Source organism: Dermacentor silvarum, chromosome 1, assembly GCF_013339745.2.
Source record: "Dermacentor silvarum isolate Dsil-2018 chromosome 1, BIME_Dsil_1.4, whole genome shotgun sequence".
Lineage (NCBI taxonomy): Eukaryota > Metazoa > Arthropoda > Arachnida > Ixodida > Ixodidae > Dermacentor > Dermacentor silvarum.
In genome coordinates, this window is record NC_051154.1 from 102724541 (window position 1) to 102736618 (window position 12078).

The window sequence follows — 12078 nt, forward strand, 5'->3', positions numbered from 1 at the left end:
ATTTGACGCTGAGCGGCAAAATCAGAAGGCCGTCTGTGGAGGTGCTTTGCTCCTGGATCGTGAAGCTTGGAGCGGTATCTCGACGAGGTAGTGGTCAAGAGCTTCAAGAGACCGGCATATCAACGCGCTGGATGGGACAGAGGACGACTTTTTGTGGGACTGCGAAGATGCCCCGAGCGATGACACTGCCGGTTCCGACAATGAGTCTTGCGCCGACAACAGTGAAGATTCAGACTCGGACTAAAGTAATAATGTAAATAAAAGGGCATTGTGCAATTCATGTAGTGCCTACATAATGTGTGCGTTTATTACAAAGGTAAGCCTTACTCAACTTCTATTTTTGGTTATGTTCATGATAGCTATATAGTAAGAATTCTGACCCACAACTTGTTGGCGTTTTCGTTGCTCAAATTTTTTGAGGGAAATTTACCCTGCGTAATGATCGCACCCCTAAATTTGCGTCAATTTTGATGATAAAAAAGTGCGATCATTATGCAAGTTATACGGTATTTGTTTAAATCGACAGGTTCAGGGAGCGCTCGTCGTTCGCTTAAAATATGATGCTAGGCATGCATCACTGACCTGAAATAATGTCAGAACATAGCAAAACACGCATTGTTTGGGCATGTAAGCACTGTCGCATCACTCTGAGTCGCGGTTGTGCTGATATGAGTGACCATGCACACACATTCGAAAACAGTCAGCGAGAGACCGTATAGTATACAGGAGTGGTGTTATGCTCTCTACTTATCATTCTTCATACTCTCTTCAGGCACACAATTAATGTGTTCCGTAAAGTAGACATAGATTAGGACTTTGCGTGTATGATCGTTCATTTAGAGAACGTCTAATTTTCTCACGGAAAACACCAATGCCAGTATTGACACCGTTGGCAGCTGAACGAGGCGGTTGTTTACGCTAGCCTATATCAATCTGCTTGCTGCCCATTCGGGATAGGAGGAAAACAGTGCATTTCATAAGCTAAATAATGAGTCAGCATAACAATACGTAAAAATACACCTGTGTACGTAGTCACATTTAATTTAGGGAAGTGCCAGTAAGTGCGACTGGCAGCCTTGGAGAACGGCAACGTACCGATGATAATAGTGCGCCATGTCATCACTTCTAGCTTTTTGTGTGCGTACTGCACGAAATGAATAGTTTATTTAAAATCTTTATGGTCCACACTGAACTACAAAAGCAGTTTTATTAATCCTAATGGCTTAATTAGCTTCAACTCAGTCACTCAGGTTCACCACTGGTTGATGCACAAACTCGGCGACTGTGATGCACCTAACCTCGGCTGAATGCGATTGGCATCGGCTCAAATTGTGTGTGCGGATCGTGAGGGCTGAAGTTCGTGCAGCCAACAATGCAACACCACGTGCCACCCATCTCTTGCCCGTCCACACAGAACGTAACTATCGCGACAGCAACATCTCATGCCAAACTCTAGCCCAATATCACTAGCTCACTCCTCAGTCCTGTCGTCCGCCATTCATTCCCAGCATGCTCTGCGTACGCCACCTATTACGTCGTAACACAATGTGGCCAATAGCTGAGGAATCGGCAAGGCAGGTGGTTCGAGGGAATTAACGAAATTCAATTGTAAAGAATCTGCGCAACTCTCAAGCTTGATGTTTTCAAGAAATGACGGAAGTGTGCTCAAGAACACACTTAGCAAATTTTATTGAGATCTGTTGACCTAAAAAAATCGCCGGCATTGCCCTTTAACAGGAGTTTCTTATAATTCAGTTAACTCCCATTGTATTAAAGTCAACAGGATAGCAGAAAAATATTAATAACTGTAGTTGCACACAAGCAGGCGTATGTTTTAAAAATATGCTAACAGTCACAAAATATTTTCTGAAGAGCTTGCAGCCTGTATAATATAATTATGGGAAGCCTATTGATGCTTCTGCTTGCATGGCATTTCATGTTGTATAGAAGTTGCATTTACAGTATCCACAGTAAACATTCTTTGAAGCCACTGCAAACGAACAAGATGCAACATACTTAAAATTGATATTTTCAGTTTTCTTTGTACGACTAAAGGAAGTACACAGGCTATCAGAGAAACTAGAAGCTAAAATGGTAGTCCACCTGTGCAGTGTACACAAATGCATCATTTTAATAAGTTCCCAACTGCTAGCAAGGCAGCATATGTAGCAGGAAAACCAAGTGCAATTGATTTGACATGCATACACTGCAGGATGGGCCCACGTAACTTTAGCTGAACTTTAGAGCTATGCAAATGACACGCAGCTGGACAGAACCAAGGTAATGTTGTTGGCTGTCGCTTGGAGATACTCGGATTATTTTTTGCATTCTGCCTAATTACATAATTATTCTTAATTAATCAACTTCTCAAGTATTACAATTGGATGAAGAGTGTCAATGAGAAAATGATAGAGCAACATGAGAAACTCCCTGCTGATTACTGTTGATTTTCTTGCAGTCTTCACAAAGATTTGCCTTCTCTGCTATTATTGTTGATATTATTATTAAGGTTACAAGGACAGTGTATGGGCTTCCGTGTTGTCCATTTTGTACTGCATAAAATGAAATACCTGTGGTCTTCTGTTGCAGAAGTTGTAGCTTTTTGATGACCACTGCTTCTCTGCAGTTTCATCGTCTAAACTCTTATTACCTGTCATTTGATGTGTACAGTGGCGCACCGGTTTCGGGGGTTGTAACCCCCCCTGAGGCCGACTTAACCCCCCTCTTTTGTTTAACCCCTTTTCTTTCTTTGCACATTTGAGTACTGCAACTAAGATGTAAGACGCGCAATCGTCTGCACACTCACAAAAAGCGCATTTTTTGACAATTTCCCGTGAAGAAATTGAAATTAGTGCTATTTAGATGGTATTGGCAAACTGTCAACCCCCCCCTGGCAGAGATCCTGGGTACGCCACTGGATGTGTGCATAGATAACACAAATGTTATTCCAGTACTGTTTTTCTTTATTAATTCTCCTTCATTTGTCATATGTCTTTTCAGGGGACCACAGGAACCCCGAAGGCAGCTATGCTTTCCCATCATGGATTTGTAAACAATTCTATCATGTATGACCATGCTTCACCTGATCCAGAGGTGAAAACTCTTTCGCATCCATTTTTTAGTTCCCGCAAGGCAAGCTGTAAAATCATTAGGGCTGATCTTCCTTCGGTGTATTACTGTGTGGCACCTGCGCTAAGAACAGTTTGTAGGTAAATCAGTACCCTGTTATTTTGTTAAGGTGATTAAAACCAAAAAGGCAGTCAATGAGACTTATGAAAGTGTCGTATCGCTGACGACAACGTCGTAGACACTGTCCGGCAAACAAAGGGGCGCGCTCGCACGGAGTACGCATAGATGTAATCAGACCAAGCTGAGAGTTGGGCAGGAACTCCTTAATAAACACAGTAGGTGTGTACTATATATGGAGCTCTGTGACATCATGCTACATGTTTTGTACGACCAGTAAAGGCGCAGTGCACCATCGCTTGAAATCTCAAAACATTGACTGAGAGATCAGCCGCATGACTCAGAGATTCACGACACCACAGAAAGCGCATTGTAATTGCGCATTAAGCAGATTAATAATTGACTTCTCGTTTTTTTAGGTTGCTTGGTGTGAAGAAAAATGTCAAAGCACCTTAACTCAACTTACATGAGCACTCTAACTTGGCATTAACACCATAACACTCATCTAATGTGAATGCTGTGATGGCAGACCCTGTCAAAAAAAAGCAATTGACTCCAATTGGGAAAGTTCCAATTGGTACCAATTGGAAAATTTCCAATCGTAAATTAGTACATAACTGGACCAACTGAACCAACTGGAACATGACCAATTGGTTTTTGTTCGAGTGACCAATTGTACCCAATAGGTGCCAATTGGTTTGAAACCAATTGGTTGGAATGGCCAATTGCACCAATGGGCAATACCAATACACATATATACCCCACAAAGCAAACCTAAATAGGATTCCAGCTGTCAGAAACAGGTTTGCTATAGCCTTAGTACTCCATGCATATATAGCTATAACTCATTCCAGTTTCCTTGAATGGGTTCATAAACTGAAAGTATGATTTCCCAGTTGGTTACGTTTTAGCAAGTTTATTCCTATTGAAACTTTGGGTAACAGCGCAAACGGACGACCACAAGAAGAGAGACACGGACACACAGGCGCTGTAGCACACAGACACGCAGCGCCTGTGTGTCCGTGTCTCTCTTCTTGTGGTCGTCTGTTTGCGCTGTTACCCAAAGTTTCAAGATGTACCAACTCGCCCAAAAAGAAGTATTGATGAAGTTTATTCCTATTGGTAGTCCAATTAGACTCAGTTGGGAATGTAAGGTGGGCCTAGCTGGTTCAAACTGTCGAGTCCAATTGTACTTGATTGGTTCCATCCCTGACTCAATCGTAACCAATTGGAGGTAATGATTTCCCACTTGGTTGGAACCAAGTCCAATTGGACTCAATTGGTTTCACTTCGACTCAATCGTAACTAGTTGGAACTAGGGATTTTCAAATCGGTTCCAAGTGGGTCCAGTTCATTACAATTGGCAACTCCAATTGGTTTCTCCTCTGATCCAATCGTAACCGGTTGGAAGTAAGCATTTTCCAATTGGTTCCTATTGGTCCCAGTTGATTCCTATTGGAAAAGCTAATTGGAGTCAATTGTTTTTTGTTTTTTTTTGACTGAGAACATTTGATATTTTCAAGGACATTACAACTAAAAATGACAATTTCACTTGGTGCTTCTGCTCTTCAATAGAAATATTGGCTGCCTGTGATGTGGAGCAAGTCATTTCTAAATAAATATGCCCTAGCAAGTTAGCCCATACTGAAGAACATGTGGCACACAACACAGTGCTTCTAGTTTATCTTTAGACCTTGCTCTGTCAAAAAAATCAGTTGACTGATTTTGAAATTTTCAATTGGGACCAATTGGAAAATTGCCAATCGTAAATTAGTACATAATTGGACCAACTGGAATGTGACCAATTGGTTTTTGTTGGAGTGACCAATTGTACCCAGTGCATGGTTACCAATTAGTTTGAAACCAATTGGTTTGAATGACCATTTGCACCAATAGGCAATACCAATACACATATATACCCCACAAAGCAAACCTGAATAGGATTCCAGCTGTCAGAAACAGGTTTGCCATAGCCTAGTACTGCATGCATAGTATACCGGGTGTCCCAGTTAACTTGGACCAAGATTTAAAAAGAGACCAAGAACTCTAGAGAAATCCTACCGGCTGCATAGTAGCCATAGTCGTGTGTACTTACAGCCAGTATTTTTTTATCACAAAGTATTCATTAATTGCTTTTAATTAGTGAACGTTTTAATTATTGCTTGAATTGCAAACATGTAAATTACGAAGTCGTAGGGCACCTCAAAAAACCTCCAAATCAAGCATTTATTTCATGCTGAAGTTTGCCTGGTTGTTTTTTCTAAGAAAAAACAAAAGCTCGCGAAATACGCGCAATATGAAATAGATGTGCCCTTGCACGCCGCTACTCAAGTGCCTCCAAGCAACCTTTGAAAGATATACAGATGCATTCGTTTATCGCCGCATCATACAAGGCTTCGTCATGTAGGATGGCTCGAGAGGTATCGAGACCTAACAAGCGTGGTGCGATAAGCATCATATCTGCGCCGTCACGCTTTCCCGGCTTCAAAATCCCCCCCTACGGCTCCGTTACGCTTATCAATGTGTCAATGGCATGTTCTCATGATGCCACGAGCATCAAATAGCGTGAAGCCCTTTATCGAGCTGCCGCCGCTAGTAAAGCCGTGTATCCGTGGCTATTCGCTTGGGAGCGCCTGAGTAGCGGCGCGAGCGCACATTTATTTAATATTTCGCGTATTTCGCGGGCTTTTGTTTTTTCTTAGAAAAAACAACCAGGCACACTTCAGCACGAAATAAATGCTTGATTCGGAGGTTTTTCGAGGTGCCCTACAACTTTGTAATTTACATGTTTACAATTCAAGCAATAATTAAAAAGTTCACTAATTAAAAGCAATTAATTAATACTTCGTGCTGAAAAAAATACTGGCTGTAAGTACACACGACTGTCGCTACTGTGTAGTCGGTACGATTTCTCTAGAGCTCTTCGTCATTTTTAAAATCTCGGTCCAAGTTAACTGGGACACCCGGTATAGCTATAACTGATTCCTGTTTCTTTGAATGGGTTCATAAACTGAAAGTATGATTTCCAAGTTGGTTACATTCTAATTTATTCCTATTAGTAGTTCAATTAGATTCAGTTGGGTGTGTAAGGTGGGCCTAGCTGGTTCAAACTGGCAAGTCCAATTATACTCAATTGGTTGCATCCCTGACTCAATCGTAACCAATTGGAGGTAATGATTTCCCATTTGGTCCCAAATGGGCCCATTTGATTCCAATTGGAAAGTCCAATTGGACTCAATTGGTTTCTCTTTGACTCAATCCTAACCAGTTTGAACTAGGGATTTTCCAATCGATTCATGTTGAGTTCAGTTCATTCCAATTGGCAGCTTCAATTGGTTTCTCCTCTGACCCAATCGTATCCAGTTGGAAGTAAGGATTTTCCAGTTGGTTCCTATTAGTTCCAGTTGATTCCTATTGGAAAAGCTAATTGGAGTCAATTGTTTTTTTTTTTTTTGACTGGGTATAACACTCCTGTCACACCTAACTTGCTCACTGAGGGTGCTAAAAGGTTTATCTTTCAACATATCATGCTCAAATCGAGGTATAAGTCCTCTCCAATCTGTAAGTTATGTTGTCTACTTTCTGTGGTTGCAGCGCTCAGTCCTGTGCAGCCCCTTGCCTTTCTTCCACGTTTTCGGCATGACTACCGTCCTGGGCTTGACTGTTGTGCGAGGAAACTGTTCTGTGGTTCCAAGCCCTGGTTATGACACCAAGGAGGTTCTCAAGTCCATTCATACGTATAGGTAAGTAAGTTTACCGGTCGGCTGCTACATATTGCCCTGTTTACTGGATGATGCATTTCTCTTTGCTCTTAACTTATTCAGCTTTTCTGTTATCTGGAATGCAATAGAGAATGGAAGAACCATGAACACTGTGTGTATACTTGTCAGGTGTGTATACTTGCCAGTCAGCCATCAGCTGTGCTGAACTTGTCCTATTATGTTGTGGCTTTTATACTTGAAGGTATAAATGTGAGGAACATCTTCAATCATTCCATGCATTATACTTTGCCAGGTATCAATGTTCACTTTATTCATTTTTACATGTGTTGTCACAAGTAGTGTAAATTAAAATTTGCCTATTGCTAATGCACTTAAGGTTACAGATGTCATGCGGGAGGTAGTTGCAGCTTCTAGGTCTTTGCTTCATAACCATTGAATTTCTTTAGTGACCTCTATTACGCACAGTCGCAAACTGATAATTCAAACTCTGCTGGAGCTGCCTAAAAGTCCAAATAATCAGGAGTCCAAAATATAAATTTGTCAGAAATAAAGTGACTTTATTCCACAAGTGGCCAACAAAGGTTGTCAATGCATTTCTGCATGGATGTATGCTTGTATGCGCTCTGGTCAGTCCATGTTTTGAACATTGCCGTACTGTCACTACAGATAGATAAAAGTATAGTCAACATATGCACCAAATCTTCATCCCCTTCCAACTTAAGCAGAAGTCAACTGCTCTTCTATAGCCGAATGAGTGCAAGTTTCTTCGCAACAGTCATTATTCATTTAATCACTGCCAGGGTGTTGAACTGAACCAGAACTGAACTGAAAACCAGAGCTAACTATTATTTTCAGCTGAACTGGAACCACACTAAACTGATATTCTACCATCTGGAAACCAAACCAGAACTGGAACTTTTTCCGCTGAACCGTTCGGAATGGGTTCGACTACAGGTTCAACACAGTGTCGTTAATGAAAATCTACGATCGTGCATGCCACTTCGTTTATGAGAGCAGACGAGGGCCCCATAGTGCCTTCAAACATGGTTCGATCGCATTATCACTGCTGCATGCAGACAGCATGTTATGATGTCCTCAAACATGCTTAAATCAAATTATCACTGCTGCATAGACAATGTGTATGAATAGGTTGTAAGTGATGGTGATAGATTGAAGAGAGTGGTCCTGGCTTCCAGTTTTGCCAATATAATATGGCTGCTGAAGTGATGGGGCTGCAAGAGATAACATAACTCTAGAGCATGGGTTCTCAAAGTGGGTTCCGCGGAACCCTGGGGTTCCGCCGGCCCCTGCTCGGGGTTCCGCGAGCCACTGATAAATTTTCCGTGGTCCCACGCTAACCAAGTGGCTAAAACGGCGAAAATGAGGTGCGCTCGATCTACAGAACCTCCGTTACTCACGCCCGAGTGTCCAAAAGCACTCACAGCGCGTAACGGCAACGCGCGAACTGAGTAATAAATTCGCAAGCCGCTTGTAGCCACCCAACCTCCGAAAACGGGCATTACGCCTAAGCTTTCGCACTTAAATCTCGGAGGCCGTAATTTACCAATATGCGCATTTCTGCTGTTTGTAGATAGCGTAGGTGCCGATTGCGTGCGCACTGACGTATACGTTGGAGGAAGAAAAAAAAATGAAGAAAAAAAAATGCGCGGAGCATCGCAAATACGCGCCGCAGAAGAGCAAGAACGGCGCTAGCGTCCAACCGAAACGAAGCAGCGCAGTCCGCATCGCCATGGTCCTCAGTGGCAAGCGTGCGCGGCACGTGATTGACAGCAACGCCGGAGCGCTTCGTGCCTAATTGCGCCCTTAAGCCTTTATTCTTGCATTTATCGCCGCGCGTAACACCGCGTTGGCGGCATGCCGCGTGCCTTCATAAGTGCGTAGTTGCCATCCATGATCGCATCGATAACCACCGCAGTTTCGTCCACAGCAGTTGAGGCAAACAGTAGTTTCGTTTTCACTCGGTGCGCGCGTCGGCTGCGTGCCTTCATAAATGCGTAGTCACCAACCATGGTAGCGTCGACAGCGACCGCGGTTTCGTCCGCACTTCTTGCAGCGAACGGTAGTTTCGTTTTGACTTGGTGCGTGCGTCGGCCGCCTGCCTTCTGAACCGCAAGGTCGCCGTCGATGATCGCGACGATAGCGGCCGCGGTTTCGTGCGCAGCGTTTGCGGCAAGCAGTAGTTTAAAGCTGTCGAAGATTAAGAGCCCCGGCTACATCGCGATGGGCGGACAATTTGTTGGCGAGCAGCTGACTGGCGAAAAAATAATCGGGATGTACGCGCGCGAGGCCTTCGCCGCTGCTAGCGCAAATCAGTCATAAGATGACGAGAATTTCAGCTTCTGCACTGGTCTTGTGCTAAATAAATATAAACAGAATTTGCTGATTCATTGAGTAAATAAAAGCGTGTTGATGTGGTTGAACATTTGTTTATTGTTTCTTATCTGAGATAATGGCCTTGGAACCATTGTTATTGCTTAAGACTGGTCAAATGTTTCGCACTCATGCAACACAGATTGTTCATTTCAAATTTCTTTGAGGGCACAAATGTCACTGTGTGCAAGTGCTTACTCACATGTTGCACTTTCTTATCTCACACACTTTCTTCAGAGCCTGGAAAAACTAAACCCACAACAGCTATCTTTGTGGAAACAAAGTGGTTGGATATAGTTAGGGTCCTCGTTTTCGGGTTTTATATACTTTTTTTAATTTAGGGGGTAAAAATTAGGTGTTATATTTAAAGGGGGAAACTAGGGAGAAACCATGGGTTTTATTGTTTGGCACAAATATCGTGGAGTAGTCGGGGGTTTTGTTATCTGGCAGCCCAAAGTTTGGGATTTTTCGGGTAACTTTTACCAACAGTGTTACACAAGCAATGGTGTCGATAAGAACACAAACATTGCAATTGAAGGGGCCCTGAAGCACTCTTTATTGAAGTCAAGAAATGCATTTGACGTTAAAATGAACTATTTCAGAAATACTTTGCAGCAAAAAGTACTTCAATGCGTACAGCAGAAGCGGAGTTCTTGACAATCAAAGATCGCCTCTGATCCCCTTCGCGATGCTCCCGCTCCTTCTTCAAGCTAAACTAAACGACAATAAATGTAAAGTGATGACATTTTATCGCCATAATGTTGTTTCTACATTTTCCTACAAAATTAACCTCTCTACTCTTTTCTCTGTCACGTCCTATAAATATTTAGGCGTTCAGATTACTAATAGTCTGTCATGGCAAACTCGCATCGAATACGTGACTAATTCTGCTAACCGAACACTTGGCTTTCTACGTCGCATTTTTTTTTTTTTTTTTTTATGCCTCCACTTCTCTAAAACTCGCATTGTATAAAGCACTTCCAAGATAAAAACCACAGTACGCTTCATCCATTTCGGATCTATCTACAGCACAGCTTACATACTTATCGAAGCCATTCAAAACTGGTCCGCCCCGTTTTATTGGATGTAATTATTCCCACAGTGCAATCATTTCAGCCATCAAAACTTGCCTCGATCTGCCAGACCTGTCATCTAGAAAGAAACTCGCCCGGTAATATTCCATAAAATTCTTTCACTAATCCTGAATTATAAAATGACTACCTCTTTACGTATCACCGCGAGTCGACCACAACGTCAAGGTACAAGTACCAAGTTGCCGTACAAACCTTTTCTACCAATCATTCCTGCCAAAGACAGCATCTGAATGGAACCACCTCCCTGCCTCGGTCGCCAGCAATCCTGATCATTCGTCTTTTCAAGCTGCTTTATCTAACATTGTATAACATTTGCATAAACTACTCCTCTCTGTAAGGCCATTAGTCATTAAGAATATCTTAAATAAGTAAATAAATGAATAAATAAATAAATGCCTTGCACAGCAAAAGCTATGGCGGACCGGGGTGGTGTCCACAGCCTACTAAATGTCACCGTGGTGCGCAGTTCAAATTTGATTTGGATGTTCATGTAGACCACTACAGTCAACGACCGATTTTCTGGACGGCTGATTTTTCGGACGTGCCCGATAGTTCGAACGCCTTCGCGGAACCGTCACAAAGTCAATGCAATACCCCATAGAGTCAATGCATAAGAACTAAAATTTCGGATGCAAAAAACCTTTGCCATCCAATTTTCCGGAATTTTTTATTTTTGCCATGACTGCAGGTCCGAAACAGCATTAATCGAAACCACCACTGCTGCCATTTTGATTATCTCACCGCCTCGAACTGGCGCTCTCGCATGCAGATGGATGGATTTAACCGTTTCAGTGTTTTTGTAGGGGATGTACCTCCAGTGGCACATTCTTTCTCTCAGATATTATAAAATGAACACAATGGTTTATTTTCAGTTATTCAGAAGGGAAAAAATAGCATGGGTAATGGCAAATGCACTCTTAGTATGATCCTCACTAGAGAGTAGAGAATGTATGGGTACGTCAGTGACATGGTGGGACAAAAATGCGGAAACGTATCGGTACGTCAGTGACACTGAAAGGGTTAATCAAGTTGACACTTTAAAAGTTTGCTATTTATTATTTGTACATAATGAACCAGGCTTATGACAAACATCCTCGGTCTTTCTCTAGAGGATAGTGAGTAAGTTGCATTTGCACAGCATATATATATACTTCCCTTTTTATCATCTAGCACACACATACATGTTATACTGGGTGTTTTACGTAACTTGAGCCAAACATTTAAAAAAAGCAGTAAGCCGCAGCTGGGTGAAACCAACAACATATAGTTTGCTGTCATGTGGCACTCCTCAAAGTATTTTTTTATATTCCGCTTGAATAGTTAATTGTTGAAATAAATTATGAAAAAAAATTTAATATATACTTTAGGGCCAAGTGCATTTCGCTACGTTGTAGAGAGGGTTCAAAAAGAACTGATCCAGTTTCTTGTGGCAACGTACCTCCTGCGTGGTGCTGTTTTTCTGTATTTAAAGAAACCTCACAAAATATGAAAAGAAAAAGAAAAAAATGTGACTGCACTCATGTGCTGCCACATGGTCTTAGTTGCAGTGTTGCCAGGTCCAACGAGGCGGCGTAGCCAAAACCTAGAGAAGTTGTAGCCCAAATGTAGCCAAACACAAAAAAGTGCGAAAAATTTCGTAGCCAAATATAGCCATTTTTATGTGCGTATACATTTTCACATTCGCC

At 42.2% G+C, this 12078-nt stretch overlaps 1 protein-coding gene across 3 annotated transcripts in view; it reads left to right on the plus strand.

The window, feature by feature from the left end:
- Positions 1–12078, plus strand: part of LOC119434046 (putative acyl-CoA synthetase YngI) — a 115416-nt gene that overhangs the window by 81897 nt on the left and 21441 nt on the right. Inside the window, exons 8-9 of one of the 3 annotated variants that reach the window (XM_049671741.1) lie at positions 3001–3093; positions 6781–6929. The exons of 1 other annotated variant lie outside the window; for it this stretch is intronic. In XM_049671741.1, coding sequence (XP_049527698.1) covers positions 3001–3093; positions 6781–6929 — 242 coding nt within the window. The remainder of the gene's footprint in view (positions 1–3000; positions 3094–6780; positions 6930–12078) is intronic. One more of the 3 variants, XM_049671740.1, reaches the window with a different exon arrangement.